General features: G+C 56.4%; 12 protein-coding genes across 12 annotated transcripts; 4 read left to right on the top strand and 8 right to left on the bottom strand.

Moving 5' to 3' along the window:
- Positions 1-161: 161 nt before the first annotated feature.
- On the top strand, positions 162-1,421 carry BDY17DRAFT_255525 (putative cystathionine gamma-lyase; the record flags this gene model as incomplete). Its single annotated transcript, XM_033731535.1, has 1 exon — positions 162-1,421. One exon carries the CDS (start codon positions 162-164, stop codon positions 1,419-1,421), a length of 1,260 nt encoding a protein of 419 aa, XP_033587069.1.
- Positions 1,422-1,973: 552 nt separating this feature from the next.
- BDY17DRAFT_326398 (uncharacterized protein) lies at positions 1,974-3,482 on the bottom strand (the record flags this gene model as incomplete). The annotated part of the gene is made up of 1 exon (XM_033737510.1): positions 1,974-3,482. One exon carries the CDS (start codon positions 3,480-3,482, stop codon positions 1,974-1,976), a length of 1,509 nt encoding a protein of 502 aa, XP_033587068.1.
- A 915-nt stretch (positions 3,483-4,397) lies between these two features.
- BDY17DRAFT_312387 (ALG6, ALG8 glycosyltransferase family-domain-containing protein) lies at positions 4,398-6,194 on the top strand (the record flags this gene model as incomplete). The annotated part of the gene is made up of 1 exon (XM_033735618.1): positions 4,398-6,194. The coding sequence occupies one exon, from the start codon at positions 4,398-4,400 to the stop codon at positions 6,192-6,194; it is 1,797 nt and encodes a 598-aa protein (XP_033587067.1).
- A 251-nt stretch (positions 6,195-6,445) lies between these two features.
- On the bottom strand, positions 6,446-7,037 carry BDY17DRAFT_326396 (cytochrome C oxidase copper chaperone-domain-containing protein; the record flags this gene model as incomplete). The annotated part of the gene is made up of 3 exons (XM_033737509.1): positions 6,446-6,589; positions 6,661-6,725; positions 6,956-7,037. 3 exons carry the CDS (start codon positions 7,035-7,037, stop codon positions 6,446-6,448), a joined length of 291 nt encoding a protein of 96 aa, XP_033587066.1.
- On the top strand, positions 6,982-8,497 carry BDY17DRAFT_193782 (uncharacterized protein). The gene has a single exon (XM_033730029.1). The coding sequence runs from the start codon at positions 7,132-7,134 to the stop codon at positions 8,392-8,394; it is 1,263 nt and encodes a 420-aa protein (XP_033587065.1). The 5' UTR covers positions 6,982-7,131; the 3' UTR covers positions 8,395-8,497.
- A 446-nt stretch (positions 8,498-8,943) lies between these two features.
- BDY17DRAFT_312385 (uncharacterized protein) lies at positions 8,944-12,651 on the bottom strand (the record flags this gene model as incomplete). The annotated part of the gene is made up of 1 exon (XM_033735617.1): positions 8,944-12,651. One exon carries the CDS (start codon positions 12,649-12,651, stop codon positions 8,944-8,946), a length of 3,708 nt encoding a protein of 1,235 aa, XP_033587064.1.
- A 633-nt stretch (positions 12,652-13,284) lies between these two features.
- Positions 13,285-15,477, bottom strand: BDY17DRAFT_326393 (uncharacterized protein; the record flags this gene model as incomplete). The annotated part of the gene is made up of 1 exon (XM_033737508.1): positions 13,285-15,477. One exon carries the CDS (start codon positions 15,475-15,477, stop codon positions 13,285-13,287), a length of 2,193 nt encoding a protein of 730 aa, XP_033587063.1.
- A 772-nt stretch (positions 15,478-16,249) lies between these two features.
- BDY17DRAFT_326392 (uncharacterized protein) lies at positions 16,250-16,816 on the bottom strand (the record flags this gene model as incomplete). Its single annotated transcript, XM_033737507.1, has 1 exon — positions 16,250-16,816. The coding sequence occupies one exon, from the start codon at positions 16,814-16,816 to the stop codon at positions 16,250-16,252; it is 567 nt and encodes a 188-aa protein (XP_033587062.1).
- Positions 16,817-17,196: 380 nt separating this feature from the next.
- On the bottom strand, positions 17,197-19,845 carry BDY17DRAFT_312384 (exocyst complex component Sec10-like protein; the record flags this gene model as incomplete). Its single annotated transcript, XM_033735616.1, has 1 exon — positions 17,197-19,845. The coding sequence occupies one exon, from the start codon at positions 19,843-19,845 to the stop codon at positions 17,197-17,199; it is 2,649 nt and encodes an 882-aa protein (XP_033587061.1).
- Positions 19,846-20,068: 223 nt separating this feature from the next.
- Positions 20,069-21,961, top strand: BDY17DRAFT_284350 (serine carboxypeptidase S28-domain-containing protein; the record flags this gene model as incomplete). Its single annotated transcript, XM_033732095.1, has 3 exons — positions 20,069-20,248; positions 20,302-21,646; positions 21,708-21,961. Exons 1-3 carry the CDS (start codon positions 20,126-20,128, stop codon positions 21,959-21,961), a joined length of 1,722 nt encoding a protein of 573 aa, XP_033587060.1. The 5' UTR covers positions 20,069-20,125.
- Positions 21,871-22,466, bottom strand: BDY17DRAFT_193748 (uncharacterized protein). Its single transcript, XM_033730028.1, has 2 exons — positions 22,160-22,466; positions 21,871-22,105 (listed from the first exon to the last, which is right to left on the bottom strand). Exons 1-2 carry the CDS (start codon positions 22,405-22,407, stop codon positions 22,045-22,047), a joined length of 309 nt encoding a protein of 102 aa, XP_033587059.1. The 5' UTR covers positions 22,408-22,466; the 3' UTR covers positions 21,871-22,044.
- On the bottom strand, positions 22,459-23,328 carry BDY17DRAFT_301869 (uncharacterized protein). The gene is made up of 2 exons (XM_033734317.1): positions 22,953-23,328; positions 22,459-22,892 (listed from the first exon to the last, which is right to left on the bottom strand). The coding sequence occupies exons 1-2, from the start codon at positions 23,110-23,112 to the stop codon at positions 22,798-22,800; spliced, it is 255 nt and encodes an 84-aa protein (XP_033587058.1). The 5' UTR covers positions 23,113-23,328; the 3' UTR covers positions 22,459-22,797.
- Between the last annotated feature and the right edge of the window lie 64 nt (positions 23,329-23,392).

The raw sequence follows: 23,392 nt of genomic DNA, 5'->3' as shown, positions 1-23,392 counted from the left end.
AGACCTGCTCATCCTCCGCCATTGCCTCTCCATCTCGCACACACGCCGTTCAGCGACTCGGTCAGTACCTGCGACCCCGCGCCCTCCCGCCGCTTCGACCCCCCACCCGTTGTCGGACCTCGACATCCTCTCGCGCGGCCAAGCCGCCCACCGACACCAACATGGCCATCAACGCCACCGAAGCCATCGAGACCCCTCCCCGTCCTCCTTCACCCGTCCACCGCTTCGGCACGCTTGCCGTGCACGCCGGCGCACCTCATGACCCTCACACCGGCGCCGTCATCCAATCCATCTCCCTCAGCACAACCTTCGCCCAAAGCTCCGTGGGCAAGCCGATAGGCGAGCATGAGTACACCCGCTCCTCCAATCCCAACCGCGCCGCCTTCGAAACGGCCATCGCACACCTGGAGCACGCGCGATACGCCCTAGCATACTCCTCCGGCTCCGCCACCACGGCCAACATCCTGCAGAGTCTGGCAACTGGCAGCCATGTCGTCTCCGTGTCCGACGTCTACGGCGGCACGCACCGCTACTTCACCAAAGTCGCCTCCGCCCACGGCGTTCGCGTGACCTTCACCCCCTCCATCGAACTCGACGTCGAAGCGCTCATCACCCCCGAAACCAAACTCATCTGGATCGAAACTCCCTCAAACCCCACCCTCTCCCTCACCGACATCCGCGCCGTAGCCGACATCGCGCACCGCACGGGCATCATGGTCGTAGTCGACAACACCTTCCTCTCCCCCTACATCCAAAACCCGCTCGACCACGGCGCCGACATCGTCATCCACAGCGTCACAAAGTACATCAACGGCCACTCCGACGTACTGATGGGCGTCGCAGCCTTCAACTCCGACGACCTGTTCGAGCGGCTGAAATTCCTGCAAAACGCCATCGGCGCCGTCCCCTCCCCCTTCGACTGCTGGCTCGCCCACCGCGGCGTCAAGACACTGCACCTGCGCGCCCGCGAAGCATCCAACAACGCCGCCCTCGTCGCCGCCGCTCTCGAAGCCTCCCCGCACGTCCTCGCAGTCAACTACCCAGGCCTCACCTCGCACCGCCAACACGCCATCGCGCTCAAACAGCACCGCGACGGGCTAGGAGGCGGCATGCTCAGTTTCCGGCTGCGCGGCGGCAAAGCAGCCGCCGACCGCTTCTGCGAGGAGACGCGCATCTTCACGCTCGCGGAGTCGCTGGGTGGCGTCGAGAGTTTGTGCGAGGTGCCCGGCAGCATGACGCACGCGGGCATTCCGAAGGAGCAGCGGGAGGCGGCGGGGGTGTTTGATGATTTGGTGCGGTTGAGCTGTGGGGTGGAAGACGGGCAGGATCTTGTGGAGGATGTGCTGCGCGCGATTACGAAGGCGATAGGGACGAGTAAGGGGGCGGCAAATGGGGTGAGGAATGGACATTTACACGTTTAGATGCGATGGTGATCTCATTGGAGTTTGGGTGTGTGTGATGGGCGGAGATGGTTCTTCGGATTTCTTAGAGCGGGTGAATGTATAGCAGCGCCCGAGGCTGGCACTTCCCAGCAGGCGTCTGAAACCATCTAATTCATACATTTTGAAGGCGAACAGATTCTACAGCATCACTCGCGCGGACGATTGACGTGACACACTTGACAAGATGTTGAAGCAAGAAGTGACCAGCACAAGGAAATTGAATACAGCTTCCAATTACCCACGGTACAGTAAGCCACTCCTTCCATGCCCACCGAACTCCAGCAAACCCATCGCCACCGGTATGAAAAACACTTTTCTGTTTGCGAGAGCGGAAGCGTCAAAGAGCATCGTCAGACCCCGAGCGCAACTCTCAAGAACATCAAACCTCTAAAACGAGATCTTCGTCCCCGAAAACACGGCAGCAGAGCCACCACGACCACGCTTCGACCCCTTCTCATAGCCCCCGCGACCGCCGCGGCCCCCACGCCCCGAACCCTTCTGAGGCTGCTTCCCGCTCTGGCCATCTTCCTCCTAGAAAGTCACCTTCTTGCCTGAGAAGTCGCCAAACCCACCACGGTTCGTCGTGTTGCCACGGCCACGGAAGCTGCCGCCTCCACCACGACCGCCACGGCCACCACGGTCGCCGAAACCACCGCGTCCACCGCCACGTCCGCCGAAGCCGCCGCGGCCGCCGCGATCGCCGAAACCGCCGCGTCCACCGCGTCCGCCGCCGCGACCGCCAGCGGGCGAGTCGTTGCTGCGCGGGGTGGAGTAGTCGAGTCTCATCGAGCGGCCGGCAAGGTCACCACCCTGCAGAGCCTCGAAGGCGGCCTTGGACTCGTCGATGCTGGAGAACTCGACGTAGCCGAAGCCCTTGATGGCGCCGGTCTCACGGTCAGTGGGCAAGCGGACGGCGTTGATGGTGCCGTACTCCTGGAAGAGCTCGGTGATCATCGACTCGTCGGCATCGAAGCTAACGTTGCCGACGAACAAAGTCGCACTGGGCTCTTTGGGAGTGTCGCCGTACTTCTGGGCACGATCGGCGCCGCGCTGCTGAGGCGTGGCGTTCTCGTCGCGAGCGGGGCGAGGGACGCTGAAGTCGACGCGGAGGTTGCGACCGTCGAGCAGCGTGCCCTGCATGGCCTCGAGCGCTTCCAAGGCTTTCTCGGTAGAGTTGAACTCGACGTAGCCGTATCCCTTGCTCCTGCCGCTGTCGCGGTCGGTGATGATGCGCACATTCTTCAAGTCGCCGAACGTCTCGAATTCACGGTAGAGCCATTCCTCGTCAATGTTCCAGCTGAGGTTGCCGATGAACAAGTTGTTGGTGGCATCCTTCTCCTCACCCTCGACAACAGCCTTGAGCTTCTTGGGCGTCGAGTCGATGGCATCTTCGGCCTTGCGCTTCTTGCCGGTCTCCTTGGGGGCAGGCTTGGCCTCCTCTTCCTCATCATCGTCAGAAGATGCGTCGGAGGAATCGGCATCGGAGTCGGAGTCGGAGTCATCGTCGTCCTTGGCAGCAGCCTTGCCGTTTGTCTTGGGAGCTTCCTCCTCGTCGCTGTCGGACTCGTCAGAGTCTTCTTCGCTGTCATCACTGTCATCGTCTTTGGCGGCGGCAGCACCATTGACCTTGCCCTTTGCCGCCTTCTTGGGAGCGACTTCCTCGTCGCTGTCGGATTCGTCCGAGTCTTCCTCGCTGCTGTCACTTTCAGCCGCCTTGGCAGCCTTGCCATTGACCTTGCCCTTCGACTTGGCTCCGGCCTTGGTGTCAACCTCTTCGTCGCTGCTCTCGGAGCTGTCGCTGGTCCCGACAGAGCTGGCATCCGAGTCATCGTCCGAAGACTCCGACTCGGGCTCAACGGCCTTCTTGACCTTCTTGGCGGCCTTTTCAACCCCACCGGCAGCCTTCTTGGCAGTGTCTTTGGCGGCAGCCTTTGCCTGCTCAAGCGGCTTGGTCACGCGACCAGCCTTGACGCTCTCCAGTGGCTTGGCCACATCCGCCTTGGGTGCGGCAGTCTTGCTGCCCTTCTTGTCTTTGGCCATTGCTGAAGATTTATGAGGAATGTCTATGCGTAGGTCAGTATGAAGCCTCCCCTCAAATGTATGTTACTCTTGTAGTCCCGCCGCAGCGATAGCGTCTCTCCTCTCAAACAGCCAGCAGTGACAATAGCCCACGAACGAAGCAAAGTCGTTACAAGCCCTCGACAAGTCCTCAATGATGTCACCGGCAGTGACTGAAGCCCACGAGAAGAATGCCCCACGCGAGTGAGGGGTTCTTTTTGCCCACACGTGACACCGTGACCGACCACGAGATGCCCACTGGTCGCTGCAGTCGAGGCGGCGTGTTCCCACAAGAAGCCCCGACGTGCCAACGACGTTTGATCAAGCCCACTAGTAGACGGAGTGCGATGCAATGCGCACAAAGCAAGCGACTCGTTCACGGCGCAAGGACGTGAAGAGATGAAGAGCCCACGAACCAAATTTGTGCTTGTCAAGTATCCCCTCTAGCGATGTCTCGCTCCGATGCCCTCAGTAGTGATGGAAACGAGTTTAAAACGAGGTGTGGAAAGTAGAACCTCTGTTGGTGATGGGAGAGAAGAGTGTCGATGGGAGGGGAGGCTGGCAGAAAAGTTCCGAGTCTAAGAACTTTTTTTCTTTTGCGCTAGTGTCGCGCGTGGCCCAAGCTCCTTGCGATCCCTGACGCCTGATCCCAGCCAGCTTGCGCTTGATTGGCCGTGATTTCACCTCCGTGGCCACGTCCCAACTTCAATGCGTGCAGAAGACGTATAGCCTCGCCTGAATACACTCGACAACACACGACGCACCGTAGCTGTACGCTTCACGAACTAGAGCATCGGACTCATCGCGTGCCAGACTGGTCACACCGCACCCATCCTCGACAGCGGAACAAATCAATAGGAATGTCTCGGTAACGCGTCTCCGTGCTCCATTCAAAAGATGCCGTCCACGCCCTCATCCCACAAGCCGCGCAAGAAGCGGAGAGCGGACATCTCTTCCAACAGCTCCAACGGAACCGTCGCCATCGATGTCCAGTCCAAACAAGAAAAGCCCGCCTTCCCCCTCGTGGCTTTCTTCTGGCCCGCGCGAACTGCCACCTCCCAATGGGTCATCTTATCCTGTATCTTCATGGTCGTTGGCCTCTTCCGCTGGTGCACCGCCATCTGGCCATATTCGGGTTATCGCAAACCGCCTATGCATGGCGACTTCGAGGCACAGCGGCATTGGCTGGAGATCACAGTCGGCCTGCCCATGACCCACTGGTATTTCCATGACCTGCAGTGGTGGGGTCTGGATTATCCGCCTTTGACGGCATATCACAGCTGGATCCTGGGCAAGGTTGGATCGCTGATCAATCCCGACTGGTTCGCGCTGTATCTCTCGCGAGCCCTGGATGATGCGGATCTGAAGGTGTTCATGCGCGCGACGGTCATGGTGTCGGAGTATCTGGTTTACGTCCCTGCTGTTGTCATATGCGGGAGACATATGGCCAGGCTGCATAACATCAATCCGTGGGAGCTGTCGATAGCTTTGACTGCGATATTGATGCAGCCTGCTACCATGCTCATTGACCACGGACATTTCCAATACAACACTGTCATGCTGGGCTTTGTGCTCGCTTCCATGTCCAACATGCTCGCTGGCCGGCCACTCTGGAGCTGCGTATGCTTTGTCGCCGCACTGGGCTTCAAACAGATGGCTCTATTCTACGCGCCTGCCGTTGCCGCTTATCTTGCTGGATCATGCTTATTCCCACGAATCAGGCTGTTCCGTCTGATCTGCATTGCGGCCACGACACTGGCGTCTTTCGCCCTGCTTTACCTCCCACTACTACTGGGAACTCTCTACGACAACCGCCGAAACGTACCACTACCCACCGACATTCAACTCCCACCTCTCCTCTCGGCCCTACCGTTCGACCTTGCGGAATCCGCGTGGTACTACCCCTACGTGCTCCAGCTGGCCCAATCAATCCACCGCATCTTCCCCTTCTCGCGCGGCCTCTTCGAAGACAAGGTCGCCAACATCTGGTGCGCAATCCACAGCTCCGGCGTGCACAAACTGCACAACTACTCCTCCTCTCTGCTCTCCCGCGCAGCTCTCGGCCTCACCCTCCTCTCCATCCTGCCGCCATGCACCATCATCTTCTTCAAACCCAAGAAGGTACTCACACCCCTTGCCCTAGCAGTGACAGCGTGGGGCTTCTTCCTCTGCTCGTACCAGGTGCACGAGAAGAACGTGCTGCTCCCCCTTCTCCCCATGACCATGCTACTGGCGTCTGAAGGCGGGATGAAACCCTCCACCAGGGCTTGGGTGGGCTACGCAAATATCCTGGCTTGCTGGACTCTTTTCCCCCTTCTCGTGCGGGACGGACTGCGCATCCCGTACTTCGTTCTCAGCCTCGTCTTCGCCTATCTCCTCGGCCTCCCTCCCGTCAGCTTCGAGTTGTACACCGCTTCTGCTACTCCGGACGGTGCGGGGCTGCATTGGTTCGCCAAGATTCTGCATCTCGGGACTTACCTTGCATGCATCGCTTGGCACGTCGTCGAGGCCTTCTTCCTGCCGCCGACGAACAAGCCGGATCTGTTCGTGGTGGCGAATGTCTGCGTTGGCGCTGCGGGTTTTGGCGTCTGCTACTTGTGGTGCTTGTGGCGACTGCTGTCTGAGAGTGGTATACTGCAAGATCTTGGTCTTGTGAAGAAGGAAAAGCTGGATGATGATCGCAAGCGGCAATGACGCCTTTCAGGTGCACTGCAAGGTGGACGAAAAGCATGAGATGACCCGTGACATCTGCACATCGCAGAGAACAGGTCTCTCCCTTGTATGCATAGAGATTTTAGCACAAATGAAAAGCCCTCACTGCAACATCCCATGCTATCCTTCGCCACGCGAAATGCTCGCCCATAATGTCTCTTCATCGAAAAACGCCACCCATGCCAATTTAATATACACCACCCCGCCCCCTACCTCTTAATCCATCTCTTTTCTCACGGAAGATTAAACCCAAACCCCGCCATACAACTCCTGTACTTGCCCACCAAATCTTGACACGCAGCTTGCGGATCGGCGGAGGTGGAGAAGAGCATGCACTCGTCGCGCGCCTGTTTCTCGTCTTTGCATACGCAGCAGGGCTGGAGCGACTCGTCAGTCAGGTCGATCGTGTGGAAGGGAAGTGCGCGATGAAGCTGGAGCGCAGACGTACCTTGGGCTTGTCGCTGGAGTTGGGCGCTTTCACGTCTGCGGCGAGGTTGTTGGGTTGCATTTGGCCTGGATTTGGATGTTAGTTATGCAGGGCATGGGTGATGGTAGAGTTCGACGAGCCTGTTGGGCTTGATTTCAGTGCTTGCGCTGACATTTTGGCGACGTGTGGATTGTCACAAGAGTTGGAGATGTTGACTTACAAATTCCTTAAGAGGACGTCAGTGATGTTCAGGAATGGCCCGCGCTCACATTACATAAGCAAATTCCCGATCTCCCTCGTGCACGACTTGGCGCACGTTGCCCTGCGCCGGGAAGCTCGCCCGTTTGAAAGCCTCCATAATTGTTTACACCGAGCTGTACTTTTTCCCACATTGACATTTTGACGACTATTGTGGCACGCACTGAGTGGAAACTTCCTGCACGCCTCAACTCCTTTGAGAACAACAATCCTTGCCCAAGCACATTACCCAAAATGTCCAAAGTCTTCTCCCTCCGCGGCCAAGCACTCAAACTCGACACCGCCGCCGACCTGCACAAACACACCCAAGCTCTAGAGGCAAGCAGCGACGTAGAGGAGATCCACCTCGAAGGCAACACCATCGGTGTCGAAGCCTCGCAAGCCCTCGCGCGCATCCTCGAAACCAAGACCACCCTGCAGTACGCCAACCTCGCCGACATCTTCACCGGCCGACTACTCGCCGAGATCCCGCAGGCGCTCGATGCGCTCCTCACCGCCCTGCTGAAGTGTCCCAAGTTGCACACGGTGAATTTGAACGATAATGCGTTTGGCCTGAATACTGTTGAGCCTTTGCGGCCTTTTCTCAGTCGGCATACGCCTTTGCAGCATTTGTTTCTCAACAATAATGGGTTGGGGCCTGCGGCTGGTACACTAGTTGCTGAGGCGCTGGAGCAGCTTGCTGGGAGGAAGGCGGAGGCGAGGAAGGAGGGGAAGAGTGTTCCGGATCTCGAGACGGTGGTGTGTGGACGCAATCGGTTGGAGACGGGCAGCATGGCGGCTTGGGTCAAGGCATACCAGGCGAACGACAAAGTGAAGACGGTCAAGATGGTGCAGAATGGGATTCGACAGGAGGGAGTGGCGCAATTGCTTCAGCATGGATTGTCGAGCTGTGTTCAACTGGAGGTGCTCGATTTGCAGGACAACACGTTTACTGTGCTGGCTGGACAGACGTTGGCGAACGTCGTGGAGCGGTGGACGAAGTTGAAAGAGCTCGGCGTCGGCGATTGTCTCTTGAGTGCGCGAGGAGGCAGACTATTGGGAGATGCATTGGCAAAGGGCGGCAACAAGAATCTCGAAGTGCTGAGATTGCAGTACAATGAAATCGACGGCAAGGGTCTGACAGCACTCGTCACCGCGGCTTCAGGTTCTGGATTGCCGCGACTACGCCGCGTCGAACTGGACGGCAATACCTTCTCCGAGGAGTTGCCGGAAGTTGCACAATTCGAGGAGATTCTTCGCAAACGAAAGGAAGATCAAGCGGACGAGTATCCCGGGGTCGACGAGGACGATGACGAGGCTTGGGGAATCAGTGTGGAGGACATGGAGGATGAAGATGAGAGCGAAGAGGAAGCTGACGAAGCTGAGGATGAGGAAGACGAGGAGCAAGCGAAGATTGTGAAGGATGCGGAGATCGCGGAGGACGAGCCTGTTGCTCAAACCAAGGACAAGGAGGTCGACGAGCTGGCGGACGTGCTGGGCAAGACGGAGCTGAAGTGATGTGTCTTGGAGTGGGCCGACGTGTCTGTTGTTCCGTTACCTTAGCATTGAGCGTTTGTGATACCAGTTGTAGGATACAGGGTAGACGGCGAGAATTAGAAGATGAACTACACAAGACAGCTCTGTAGAACTTCATTGCGCGGGTGGACGTGAAAGACAGCAGATGGCAGACCTGTCGCGTGTACAGCCTGCTCCGTGGGCGTATTTCACAGCACAACAGGACTGGACTTCATCTCCTTCTCAGTCTTCTTCCAGACATCTTCACCTCTCCGCATCGACACCTTCACTTTACACTGCAGAAATGGCACGTCTCTAACGAGATGGAGCGAACCGCCTGCCATCAGGTGCCGCATGTGCCCTTCCTGCATGTGTAGGAGGCCCCCACGACTGCCCGCCCAGGACCACCCTCTCACGAGGTGGAGCTGCTGCCTTGTTCTGAACCAGGTGCGGCATTTGTCAAAGATGACGCACTGCAATCTGTTGAAGACAACCGAAAGATGTACAACCGGAATATGTACAGCCGGAATACGAGCGATTCTCAACTACTGCTCATCCCCGTCGACCGCGGCCTCCGCGCGGTGCCCCCTTCTCCATGCAGCTTAGACGCGTGACTGGATGTGGTATGGCTTTGCTAGACGCGATGATCTTGCGCCGCGGGTTTGTCCCAGATGGATCTGTCACGATCTTGCGTGGCCTTCCTCTGCGCTTTGGGGAAGCAGCCTCCTGCATCGGCCTCTCCACCTGCCTCCTCTGCTTGGCCAGATCTTTGACAGCCTTCCAATTCACCATATCAGCTGGGACTCCCACCGGCTTGGGCTGACGCGCGCTTCGACGCGGCTCGTCGTCAGACGACTCTTCGCCCGGCGAGGCATTCTTACTCGGCGACTTTGCAAGCGCAGAAAGCTGGTGCCTCCTCGTCTTTGCTCGAGTTCTCGCGGCCTTCCAATCCACCATACCAGCAGGAGTTTCGATCGGCTTTGGCTGACGCGCGCTGCGACGCGGCCCTTCGTTGGCCGACTCCTCGTTGGAAGACTCTTCGCGTTGCGCTGCATTCTCCTTGGACAACTTTGCAGATGCAGAAAGCTGTTGCCTCCTCTGCTTTGCCAGATCTTTTGCAGCCTTCCAATCCACCATACCAGCAGGAGTTTCGATCGGCTTTGGTTGACGTGCGCTTCGACGCGGCTCTTTGTTGGCTGAGTCCTCGGCAGAAGACTCCTCATCCGACGTAGAATCCTCATTGTACGACTCCTCGCCAGTCGACTGTGAACCGGACGCTTCCTCACCGGCATCTTCCATCATCGCGTCCATCGTGTCCACTAGCAACGTAGTGAGTTGACAACCATTCGTCCGCGCAATTGTTCCGGTCGGTCTCCGCATGCCCTTAGCTTTAGTGGTTTCGTCGAGGACCTCGCGATCGCGATTGTTATATGCGGATTGGAGGGCAGGCGTGGGTTCAGGGGTACGTCTGAAAGACGCGTCTGCCCCAGTGTTGGCCATTGAGCTCCGGGTTTTGCTTCCTCCCGGTTCTCGGGGCGCAGCGCGCTCATTCAACTCATTTCGCTTGCCTTTCTGCGCCGGGTTGTCTGTCTCGATGGGCTGCTTGTCCCCATCTTCCCGTGCCTGAGTGCTGATGTGGGCACCCAGCTCGCCAACCCGTTTTTCCCGCGCCGAGAAGCGCGACGCAACAAGCTCCGTCAAATCGTCCAGGCGCTTGATCTCTCGTGTGTGCCTATGGTGCTTGACAAGCTTCTCCACTGCATCTAGCCGTTTTTTCTCCGCCTTCATCTCAGGCTCGATGCGGGAAGACAATTCATCAAGTCGCTCTTTGGCTACCGTCAGCTCTTTGGCCGTCTCTTCTGCTACGTGCAGTCGAGCACCGAGTTTCTTTTCAAGAACTTCGTCTGCCAAAAGCAGTCGGGCACTCAGTCTCTGTTCCAGAGCTTCGTCATCTCGCTGTGCCTGCTCTCGCCCCTGCGAACCGAACGTATCGATACGCGTCTCCAACGAAGTAACGCTTTCGTTCGCTCGCTTGACCTCGGAGGCGTTGTTCGCGGCGGCAGCAACCAAATCTTCTATCTGCGTCTTCATCGGACCGACATCCTCGTTCATCCGTCCTGCAGACTTCCTCTGTCGCTCGGCATCCTTAATTTGTGCTGCCAGCACGTCGATGCGCTGCTTCCATTCTGCGACCAACTCTTGCTTTGAAGATGCAATAAGATTCTGCAAGCCCTCCGCAACCTGCCGAATGCTCCCCTCTGGAAGGCTGAACCGGGTATCGTGCTCCGCTGGCCTAGCACTCTCTAGAGAGCCTAGACGGACATCGATGGCACCAAAATGTTCATCGCCTTCTTGTGTCCAAGCATCGAAACTCTCAGCCAATGCCTCGATCGTTTCCTGGAGAGATGCAAAATGCGCTTCATACGCCTGGTGCGGGAGTGCAATGTCATGCGTATCATCATCATCCGGTTGCTGGCTGGTTGTCGGCTGCTGCAACAGCTCGGGAAGTGCACGTGTGGTGTACTGCTCGTCCTCTGGTTCATTTGGAGTTGGCCGCTCCAGAAGCGCAGCAACTGCAGTCAGTCGCATTCCCTGCGCTTGGATCAGATCGCTTTGCTCTTTCCTTCCCTGCTGCAACTGACTGATAAGGTTCGTATGCTCGGTCCTCGTCTCGTCGAGAGATTTGATTCCGGCCGTCTGGTTGTCTGCTGTCTGTCCTAGCTGGGAGACACGAACCTCGTGTTCGCGCGTCCTCTGCTCAAGGGCCTTGAAACCATCATCGTGCTCGACACCTTTCTGCTGCAACTGACTGATAAGGTTCGCATGTTCGGTGCTCTTTCCGTCGAGAAAGTCAACATTCGACCGGTTGTTTGCTGTCTGCGCGAGCTCGGAGATCTGATTCGCATGTCCTTGCGTCGTCTGCTCAAGAGACGTGAGAGCGGTCTCGAGCTTGACGTCTTTCTCTTGCAGCCAACTAATCTGCTCCGAATGGTCTCTCCTCGCCACGTCGAGAGTCTCGATATTGGCTGTCTGGTTGTCTGTTGTCTCTGCTAGACGACCGATCTGACCCGCTTGACCGTACTGTGTCTGGTAAAAAGCCCTGAGACCAGCCTCATGCTCGACGTTCTTCTTCTCCAGCTGTCGAATAAGCCCCATATGGTCGCTGCTCGCCTTGTGGAGAGATCCGATATCGGCCGTCTGGTTGTTTGTTGCCTCTGCCACACGATTGATCTGATCCGCTTGATCGCACTGTGTCTGGTGAAAAGCTCTGAAACCAGCCTCATGATCGACATTCTTCTGCTCCAGCTGACTGATAAGCTCCGCATGGTCGCTGCTCGCTTTGTTGAGAGATCTGATATCGGCCATCTGGTTGTTTGTTGTCTCTGCTAGACGACTCATCTGACCCGATTGTTGCCACTGTTCATGGTGAAGAGCCCTGAGACCATCCTGGTGTTGCTCGACATTCTTCTGCTGTAGCTGACTGATAAGCTCCGCATGTTCGCTCCTCGCATCGTTGAGAGACTTCAGATCAGCTGTCTGCTTGTTTGTCGTCTCCGCTTGTTCGCACTGCGTCTGTTCAAGCGATGTGAGACGAGTCTCGTGCTCGACATCTTTCTGCTCCAGCTGACCGATCCGCTCGGGGGGCATGCTCTTGTCCTGCTCCAGAGATGCAATCAACTTCGCCAGCTCGCGCTTCAGATTTTCGACATCAGTCGTTTGCTGCTCCAGCTGACCGATCCGCTCTGTTGACGTGTTCTTGTCCTGCTCCAGAGACGCAATCAACTTCGCATGCTTGCTCTTCGCATCCACTAGAGCTTCAATGGCGGCCGTCTGCCGTTGTATCTTCTGCTCCAGCAGTGGAATGCCCGCGCCCTGCGCATCTCTCTCCTGCTTCAGAGAAGCGACGCAATCCACCAGCTCGTCCTTTTCCTCCTTCAAAGCAATGCACCGCGCAACAGTCGCTTCCAAGTGCCGAACGCATTCCGTCCATTGTGCTATGCTCGGCTTGTCCCTGCCTTCCAGGAACAGAAGCCGGTTCTCCACTTGGATGTCCTTGGCCGTAAGCTTGTTCAGGGCTTTTTTGTCTTCATCCTCCCGGGTGAGCACCTTTTTCTGAAGCACCTGAATTTCGCCATTCATGGCGTCGAAAGCGGTGAATTTCTTGTCGACGTAGATCAGGTAGTCCAATTTGCCCATCCGGCGCAGGACACCTTCCATGCTCGTAATGAGCCAGCGCATAGGGTCTTTATTTGGATCCATGATGGGCTGGGCGTGGTGCACTGCCGGATGTTGCAATTCGGGACTTGAAGGGTGGCGACAGGCAGAGGCTGGGGATCTTTTGACGCGGCGCCACTGGCAGGGGTCGAGCTCCCGGTGCTGTGTAACCGCCGGATACCTGCTGCTAGCTCGATGCTCCGTTCCCACCGGTACACCCTGACCTCGACGTTTTGAAGAAGACTTCGGATGAAAGGTTCAAAGAAGAACTGACCGAGCGGGGTGGAAGATGCTTTCATCTGGTATCGTAGTGGCGCTCCGCTGGAGAGGGGTATGCGACAGGTTCGAAATGCCGAAGCTCCCGTGTGAGGAGATGTGATGAACGTGCAGCTGCATCAGGCTGTGCCGCACACGTGCAGCCGCGCGAAACTCTAATGCACCCCTGTAGCCTTGCGCAACGACCAAAGCGTCTCTCAGGCACGACTAACCCCTGCCGTTCCGCGCACGCAGTTGGAGAAGGAAGGAGATCATCGAAAGCGAAGACATTGTCCGACGCAACATTTCCCCTACTCCAATGCAAGAAGTGCGTCAATACGTCTCCCTACCCGGCTGAGCTACAGAACTCCGCTCTCAAGGCAACCAAGATACGAGCAATGCGCCGACGACCATCGATTCTCATCAACCGCTGCCTTTGCCACACTTGCGCTTCTCCGTGCACCTCCTTGGTCTCGGCACTTTCCCTCGAGTCGACTTGTCCCGTGTAGTCTTGCATGACGTGACGGCCTTGCGTGGGGCATGCGCGATGATCTTGCGCGGCCTCTCTCTACTCCGCACGTCTGCCTCCGACCGCTGCCCCTTCATCCGTTCTCGAGCTGCATGCCAATCCAACATGTCGCCCGGGAGCTCGACTGGCTTCGGTTCACGCGCGCTGCGACGTGGGCCTTCGCTCGCATCCGTCACGTCCGCGTCCGCCATCTCCGTATCGACCGTCCGCATACGCTCTATCGCTTGCGTCCAACCTAAGCTATCTTTGAGGCTCTTCATCTCCCTTTCCCTTCGAGTTGGCCTACTGTAGGGCGGGCTTGCATGCTCCGAGTCGCGGGATGCGACAGTGTCCATGGCTTCGGTCACCGGCGTCCGATGATGAGATGTCGTCGCTCTCGTGATTCGGGTGGTCGATGTGCGCATGTCATCCGCCTCGCTGGCTTCATCGACGAACTCTGGATCTGGAATCTCTCGATCTGGGTGAGTGACCGCTTCGGTTGTCGGTCTAGAAGCTGCGGCCACATCAGGACTGGCAACACGCGTGAATAAGTCATCGACCCCCTCACTCTCTGCCTGCCGCTGAGGAACGATTCGCGAAGATGGCCCGTCCGACTGCGCTTCCTCTGCCACCGACTGAGATCCAATGTGTGCAGCTAAGTTCGCCCATCGCCCGCTCTCTTCCTGCCGCTGAGCCTCGATACGCGCAGCCAAGCCATCCACTCGCGTGACCTCCGCCTCTCCCTTGTGCTTGAGACTCTTAAGATACTTTTCCGCCTTGTGCAAGCGCTCGTGCAATCTCTGCTCCAGCACTTGGCACTCTTGCTTCGCCCGCTCCTGACAGTCCTCACTGGAAACATCGATTCGCTTGTCCAGCGATTCCACGCTTGTTTTCATCTGCTGAATGTCCAGGTTGTTGTCTCCGACAGTCGCAGCCAAGATTTCCAGCTGCTTCTTCACGGCATCGAGCTCTTCATTCATTCGCTCCGGAAGGCCGAGCTGTTGATCCTTTTGGGCCGCCTCAATACGTTTCGTACGCTCGGTCATCTGGGCGTTGTCTCCAATCAACGTCTCGAGACGCTTCTCATTCACGTCCTCTAAACACTTTCGACTTCGCTCGGACTCATCGAAACAGGCAGTCAACGCATCGATGCGCTCATTGCATTCTGCTGCCAGCGAAGCCTTCGACTCTTCCTCGAGCTGATCGCTACACTTTAGCACGCTTTCTGCCAGCTGCCCGGCTTTCTTCTCCAGCAGCACGGTGCGGTTGTGAATTTGCTCAAGCCGGCCGTTAACTGTCTGCGTTACCGTAACGTGCGCGGTGTTCGCGTTCTGCAACTGACCGATATGGGCACGCACTGAATTCCATTGCTGATCGTCTGCGTGTTCTCGGCGATCGACCCGTGCTGTCAAAACTGAGACTGATTCGATGAGGGATGTAAATGGTGTTGCATACGCCTGCTTCACGCTCGCGGGGGGTCTGCCGGCTGCGCTCGGTTGCGCATTGCTTCTCGGTGGCGGAGCTGGGACACGATCGGGTTGTTTGCTCGCTGCCTGCCTTGATTCATCGACGAGGTCTGCATGTTTGCTCGTTGCGACTTCCGGGACCGGGAGGCCAATATTAGCCATTCGTTTGTCCGCCCTCCGCTCCAGTCGTTTGATCCGCTCTGCATGCCCATTCTTCTCCTTCTCAAGACAACCGACGCGCACTGCCAGCTCCTGCTTTTCTCCCTCTAACACATCGCACCGCGCAACGAGCGCTTCCAACTGCTCCACACGCTCCATCCATCGTGGTGAAGCCGAAGTCCACTGCCCCTTCAGCACCTGAACCTGCTCCTCCAACTCATCAATCTTCTCCCGCTGACGTACAGTAACGCGCTGCAGCCCCTCAAGCTCTTTCCCGATCTTACGATCTTCACGCCCACGCGCGAACACCTCCGGCTCCAGCCAGTTGAATTTGCCGTTCAACTCGTCAATGGTTCTGCACATGTCGACTCCGCCGAGAAGTTCGTCATCGCCAAGCAGCTCTTCCAGTTTGCACAGCCGGTTCAGGATGCCTTTGACGTTTGTCATACGTTGCTGCTTGGGGCTTGCTGGGTTGGATGCCATGATGGGCTGGCTGAGAGTGGTGTACTGATGGATGGAGACGGCGCTCGGAGCTCGTGGATGTTGACTGAAGGTAGAGTAGAGTGGAGTCTGGTATCTATGGAAGCTGTGTCACCGCAGGGGGAACGGGATTGCAAGCTAGATGCTGTGCTACCGTTGGATACGCGCTCTCAGCTCGATGATGTGCTGTCTCCAGAGCGTCAGGTTTTGAACTGTGGTCAAACGCCTCTCTTGATGACTTTGCCAGATGAAAGGTGCGAGGGAGGATTGACCAAGGACGTATGAGAGGAAATGGATGCATCTTTGCCGCGTGCTGAAGAGGGGTAAATGACAGGTCACAAAAGCTAAAGATCTCGTGCCGTTGATGTGGTGAAGCGCGCATCAGGCTGCTACCCGCATGCACGGGCGCGAAACTTTAATCGACCCCCTGCAGCCTCGCGCAAAAAGCAGAGGAGATCCTGGAGAACTTCGAGGAAGCGAGAAGATCCATGAAAACGGCGAATTGACGCATCATTGCAGCTGGCGTGAGTACGTCATCTAAGTGCTCGTTCTCTGCCTGGCCTTGAGCCGTGATGGGTGCCGCTGCTTTGTCTGTTTGCGGAACCATCGTGTTCTCCGGAACTAGGCACCGCCGAAGCATCTTTTCTAAACCTTCGATGCGCGCCACTAACGCCTCGTTGTGATCGTCTATTCTCTTGAGTTTGGATTCGATGTGCACAGCGTGCTCGCGGATCTTGGTTTTCTCGGAATCGATTTCAGACCCGGAACCTTGTATTTATTCGTTGAAGTTGTTAATGCATCCATGCATGTTCCTGACATGCTCCCCAATGAGGAATCGGTTTTCCATATACTCATACCGCGTGTTGACTGCTCGCTGTGAACGGCCACACTCGGAGTCGGTCTCTGGTTGGATTTGGTGCTCCGGGCTACGCCGTCGCTGCTCGTTCGTCGCTTGCTCTGGGTGATCGAGACGGCAGGCTCGCTCGACCAGAAATTCATTGCGCTCCGCCACCTCCTTCATTTTCCGCTCCAGCATAAAATTCCGGCCCTTCAACATTTTGTTCTCCTGTATGAGTTTCGCCATCTCCGAAGGAATCGAGTTCTCATCTTCTTCACCACCGTCCTCCTTTTCCGGTGACGGTCGCCGCTCATCTGGCCGTTGGATCGCCCGCTGCAAATGGTGGACGGCGCGCCTTCCGATATCGTGGTCTTCACGCTTGCGCTTCGACTCCCTTGGCTTGGGCTCATTTTTGAAGGGATCCGCTGGCTCTCTGATAGCTTCATGGACGCCTTGTCTGTCGGAGGTCTTGTTGAGCTCTTTGGTAACTTTCGACGAGGACATGACGGAGTTGTGGTGAGGGTGCACTGTCGGCTGGAGGATGACGGCGGTGGTGGGCGAGGAAAGCTGTCGGTGTTGTTGGCGGAGTCTGCGCTCACTTGTCGATAAGGAAATCTTGAAGGCCCTTGAACGAAGCAGCGAAGTCTGGAAACAATCTTGCTCATCAGTGCGGCTTGTTGAGTCGGGCAGGTCGTATGTGACAAGTATCGACAAGCAAAGCCCCCATGCGGTTGCGATTAGGGTCAGGTGCCATCAGCTCACATGAGCTGCACAGGCAGGCGCGAACGTGAAAGCCGGACAGTGTCCTGATCTCATCAGCCCAGAGCCTCGCGCAAAGTAAAGGGTATCATAGAATTCCTAGTCGACAACAACAACAGACAACATCACAAAGCGTTAAGCACCGCCTGCACTCCAATCGTCCCACTATCCTCCCGACGCAACACATACGGCCTTAAATCCGTCTTCTCCACCCCCTGCAATCCCCCACTGCCCCCACCGCCCACATTGCGCAACCGATCGCGCAAAGCCTCCGGCCCAATGACGAAAATACTCGCAATCTCCGTCAGCACCTCGAGACTCGGCTCGAACGACATGGGCAGGTTCCAGCTGCGAAAGAGCTGGATGTAGCGCGTGATGTCCTTGCTGACGAGCAGGGCGCCCGTCAGGCTGACTTGGTAGGATTTGAAGTGCGCGACTAGTAGTGTGCGAAGGCCGAGGGCGAGCTCGAGGCTGAAGGATTCGAGGGCGCGGCCGGAGAGTGCGGTGCTGGCGCGCGACTGCAGACGGGACAGGAAGGTGACGACGTGTTGGCATGTGGGGGTTTGGAGCTGGTCGAGTTGTAGATTGGTGTCGTCGCGGGGGCGGAAGTCGATTTTGCGTTGTTGCGAGAGGAGTTTGGAGGTCCAGGTCATGGCGATGTCGATGGTGCGTTGGAGGATGGCGTCGATTTTGTTTTCCATGCGTTCGATGAAATCGTTGGTGCGCTTTTCGAGCTCGCGGTGGACGGTGAGGTTGCTGGCGGCGAGGGGGAGGAGGAGCACTTGGATGGTGGTCAGCATGAGGTGGAGCACGCTGATGGCGGAGCGCAGGTCCGTGATGTAGGTCAAGTCGGGTTCGCTTCGGATGTTGGATTCGGCGGCTGTTGCGGCGTCGTTTGCTGCGTCGAGCGCTGTTTCGAGGTAGATTTCACCCATGTTGGCAATCAGCAGCTGATGGAGCTCTCGCATTTCCTTTGGTGTTTCGTTGCCGCCACCAGTCAGCTCCAAGCCCCTACCCACTCCCTCTGCCAACCATCTGAGCATACGCTTAGTGAATGGTAAGCTGAGCTGCCCATCCTCGTCGGTGACATCAACGTCCTTTTCGCTCTTGAGATTAGCGTGGTCTTTCTCGCCAAGTCTCGCAACCCGAAGCATGATGCGTTTCTGGTTCTCCGGCAGATCCATGTTGTTCAGTCTCTCCGTGTACACTTCCCGGGCATTGCTTGTCCAATCTTTCGCTCGTTGCGAGATCGCTGTGATATAGGTGTTCGAAGACGCCTGCCCTTTTCGCCGCTTCGAATGGTAAAGTGTGAATTTGAAGAGCAAGCCTTCGCAAAGCTCGCTCAGATTGCGCTTCTCCCGTTCGATGTAGGAAGAGCCAGTGAAGTAGGGGATAAAAAGCTCGTCAAGCTGTTGATCGAGCACGGCAGCAATGACCGATGAGACGGGCTCGGGATGCTCGGTCAGACCATGAGCTTTCAGGTCTTCGACCAGGGCGGCGATGTACGACCTCGAGGCTTGCAAGGACCGCAGAAAAGCAAGCGACGAGACGTCGTCGGCTTTGTTCAGCACCATCTCCAATCTTTGCTGAATCGACTGCTGGAACACACGCTGAATGAAGCGAGCCAGCACTTCATCGTAGTATGGAAAAGCGCGTTTGATGATGAAGCTCTCTTCCTGCGCCACCATCTTCACCTCGTCGATCAAAGACTGCAGGCTTGGCTCCACTCCTGGCGGATCGACATCAGGATCGGCCAGTCGATCCCAGGTGTCCGTATCCGTGGTCAGCTCTTCCGTGACGAGCTGGGAGCGATCGATGAAGAACTGATGTTGATTTACGAAAAGTGAGATGACCGAGTTGCCATCACTGAAGTCGCGCAGTGCTGTCGCACACTCTCTCATGCCATCGAAATTCTGCCGTCGGTAGAATTCGTCGAACGAGCGGAGGAGATCCTTTTCCAGCATCTCCAAGAACTTCTCAATGACTTCGCGCGGTGTCTTGCCGTCTTTTCTTCGCAAGTTGCCACCAGGTGAGCGATCGCGTGAGTCTCCGTTCGTTCCATTTGCAAAGTGCACGCCATTCGTCTGCGGTGCCGAGCTTCCATCCACCTGAGGTCCGATTCGCTGAGAGATGCGAAGGAGCTGGCGAGCGATGTGTGCACATCTCACCTTCCCATCCCCACCACCAGTCTTCCGTACATCTTCCAGCGTAGACAGATCTCCTCTTTCACTGACCTCCAGCCAGCAATGCAAAATGAACTTGGCATCTTGCGCGCGTTGTCGCTGTCGATCCAGCTCTTCCAGTCGCTCGCCAATTCTCATCGCCGCATTCCCTCCCACATCTCCATCGCCATCCAAAGTCCTCTCGAGCCGCTGAAATGAATCAATAGCCTTCTCCAGTTCACGCTCGCGCGACTTGACATTCGAATTATGCTGTCCCTCCGCACGCCGCACACTCCCGCTCAGCTCATTCTCCCGACTTTCCAAGTCCTCACTCAGCGTCTTAAGCCGAGACAAGGCGCTCTCGAAGGTGCGGATGAGGGGCTTTGGGTCGAAGGCTTGGTTGGCTTGGTAGGCATTGGTGGAACTAAGGCCTTGGCCTGAGCGGCGAGTCGAGGTGGCCGCGTCGGAGAGGGATTCGACAAAGTCTTTGACGATGAAGTCTTTGCTGCTAAAGGTGTCGAGGGTGAAGGTTTGGGTGTTGCGCGTTGTTTGGAGCGAGGGGGATCGGGTTGCTTGGTATGGGGTTGCTTCGACGGCGTTGCGCAGCGCCATGGTGTGGGTGGGGAGAGGTCATCTATTGCTCGGTTTCATAGCCAGGTCGTGAGTTGAATTCAGGGAAACCTGAATCCTCGCAGGTTCAATGTAGTCGAGACAAGCATCTCGAGTGGCCTACGGGGTGGAGTGTCGTGCCCCGGCGAGCGTGGGTCAAAGCTTCCTGCTGACTGACGCCTGAGGCATCAATGCTACTCCACTGTCACCATGATGAGAACAACAGACAAAGTATCTCGTGACACCCATTGCGTACTTCACAAAGAGTCATCTTGAAGCACCGATGAAAACCTTCTACAGCTCCGCGTACTCCGTGGTGTGCTTCTTCCTTGCCTGCACGAATGCCATTGACGGACGGCTACCATTCGGCTCCGGAGGCAGGACCATCCACCATGTCCGACGAGAGGTGAGTTCCATGGCCACGTCAGGGAGGACAAGAGCTGACATGCTGGCATTCAGGCCATTGAGCGAGCCAATGTCATCAAAACAAACGATGTCGACCCGAGCGAGCTGTATCCTGTGAGACACATCGACTTGCCCGTCAATCATTTCCCCAACAGCTCTAGATACAAACCAGACAAATCTGGGACGTTCAAGAACCGGTATTGGCTCGATGCATCTCACTACTCTCCCGGTGGTCCCGTCATAGTTCTGCAGTCTGGTGAGACCGACGCCACGAGCCGGCTGGTGTACATGCAAAAGGGCATTCTAGCACAGCTAGCAGAAGCCACGAATGGCATTGGAGTGGTGCTAGAGCATCGCTACTACGGCCAGTCTTTCCCTACAGACTCATTGTCCACGGAAAACCTGCGCTTCTTGACGACTGAGCAAGCGCTCGCTGATGAGGTCTACTTTGCTCAGAACATCGTCTTCCCAGGGCTGGAAGACAAGAATCTCACAAGTCACACTACGGCATATCTCAGCTACGGCGGCTCTTACCCCGGGTCCATCTCCGCTTTCTTGCGGGTGAAGTATCCTGACGTCTTTTGGGGCTCCATCAGCAGCGCCGGAGTCACCAAAGCCATCCTGGACTACTGGCAATATTATGCAACTCCGGCGGAGTATGGACCGACTTTCTGCATGACAACTCAAAAGCTGTTCACCAAGATGGCCGACAATATCTTGATGGGCAAGAAGAAGTCGAAATCCATTCACAAGCTGAAGCATCTCTTCGGCCTGGACCACATTACACATGACGTCGACTTTGCGAACCAACTGTCGTCCGGAGTCGGGTCGTGGCAAGGCCTGAACTGGGACCCTGAAGTTTCACAGGACAACTTCTACGAATTCTGCCGCAACCTCAGCAGCTTGGTCGTCCTCTTCCCCGAGACGGAAAGCAAGCGATCTCTGGCGGAGGAAGTCATCGAAGACGGCGGCTATACCGCGGACCCTCTTCTCGTGAATCAGCTTCTCAACTACGTGGGCTGGATGAACCTCACGGCTGTGTCTGTCTGCCAAAATGAAGGTCATACACACGACCACTGCTTCTCCAATCTGAACTCTACATTCTATCAACAACACGAGTTGAAGGACTACGTCTGGCGCTCGTGGGCTTATCAATATTGCACGGAATGGGGCTACCTCCCCACTGGCTCGGGTGTTCCAGAAGACCAAATGTCACTGATCTCGAGGACCCTCGATCTCGAGTATCTCAGCACTGTCTGTCGTGAGGCATTCAATATCACCGACCCACCGGATGTCGAGGAGGTCAACAAGTTCGGAGGCTATGACATTCACTACCCACGACTGGCTGTTATCGATGGAGAGTGGGATCCGTGGCGACCAGCGACGCCACACGCCTTTGGTGAGTACTACCAAATCTGTAGAATCCGGCACTCGGCAGTAGAGTACTAACAGATCGCTAGCATATGGAGCCTCGCCCCGCAATAGCACCACCAGCGAGCCCTTCATGATGATCCCACAAGGTCTCCATCACGAAGACGAAAACTCGCTGTTCCCGAACGAAACAACCCCGAAATTGCCGCCTCCCCGCATCGTCTCTGTACAAGCCGAGGAGCGCCGCTTCGTCAAAGCGTGGATGGAGGAGTGGAAGCAGGATTGTAGAGCTAAGGGCGACTGTTCAGAGGGGGCCTCACCTCCGCTATTGGTCGTTCAATAAGTGTCCTCGTCGTCGTTGTGTGACGATCTGTCGAGAGTACCGCGCAAAGCTTCGATCAACTCCAAGCATTCCAGGTGAAAAGATCATCTTTTCTCCTGCATAACGAATTGCCTCTCCCGTCGAAGTCTTCGGGCTTCGCTGCTACTGCTCGCGCTCGTCAGATCCGTGAACACTCCTGCATACACAGACATCACGCACTAGGTAGCCATGAGGAAACACCCAAACACGTTCCACGCAACAAAACCGAGCCAAGCACCCATTCGGCAACTCCGGCGTTGGTGGGAGATGTACTTGTTTATTAGCAGCCATGCGGGGATGCTGATGGAGACGACAAAGGCTAATAATTCGATGGTTGTCGGGCCTGCCCGTGCCATTCTCATCGAGGTCGGGGCGGGGGAGCGAGCTGCTGCAGGTACTGATGTGATCAGAGGTGGAAAGTACCTCATAATCCTGACTCGGCGAAAGTGTAGGTGTGAACTGAGTTTCGTGAGGTGATGAGCTCGTTGGAAATTAGGTTTCACGGAACCGCAGTTAACACAAGCTGTGAGCGATATATTATAATTTCAATCCGTCGCACGTCATGGTGGGATGAGACCTCATGGGTATGCATGGCCGATCTGGCGATCAGAGCACATCCAAGTCATGCTCGACTCAAATTGGGCCTTACGGCAACTCGAGGTGACTGAATTGAGCTTGAGGATTGCCATATGCTGTCCATAGAATGCGGCACATAGCAGTGCTGTCACCACGTTCGAGATAGACAACCTCACTTGTCGCCTCTCCTCCATAGAGATCTCGACACGAGAAATCATAGAAAGCGGTATAAAGCAAGCCGTTTATACGAGACCCTCATCCTTTGCAATGGCTTCATCGACCTCGTTCTCCACACGATACTTTTCCCTCGGGTCCGGATCCTTGACCACTTTCAAATCTGTCAAATAGGACAGTCAGTCAGGTCCAATAGTCTGTGAAGAGAGAAGATGGCACGAACACCGCGAGCAGTATATCCCAATCGCATTCCACGCCGTGAAGACGACTACGCCAACCGTGGCATATTCAGAGTAGTAGTAAGCCGCGTAGCCGGCCGCCAAGGAAGGGATTGAGACGAGGAGGAAGAAGGCTCTCAGGAACTGAGTACTTGTTAACTGCATGCTGGTTGAAGTCGGGTCGTTCGAGGTTGCTTATGGACGTGACTGTTTGGGGAGCGATTCGCTGCTGATGGTCGTTTGTTGAAGGTCAGCTGTGGCGTAGGGTGACCAGCCGCCAAGAACGCAAGACAATGCTAGTGTACTGCATATGGTTGAGGCATGAAAACGGATTGATGAGTAGGCGCAGCGATGTCTGGACGTGGTGTTGAAGTTGTTGCCTGCACCCACCGGTCGTCAGCCCTGTGGCTCGGCTGCCGGCCCTTCGTCATCGTCCCGAACCCTA

This window comes from Neohortaea acidophila (genome assembly GCF_010093505.1).
Source record: "Neohortaea acidophila strain CBS 113389 unplaced genomic scaffold BDY17scaffold_9, whole genome shotgun sequence".
Classification (NCBI taxonomy): domain Eukaryota; kingdom Fungi; phylum Ascomycota; class Dothideomycetes; order Mycosphaerellales; family Teratosphaeriaceae; genus Neohortaea; species Neohortaea acidophila.
The sequence above is the reverse complement of the archived record's forward strand: the minus strand, read 5'-3'. Positions and strand labels throughout refer to the sequence as shown.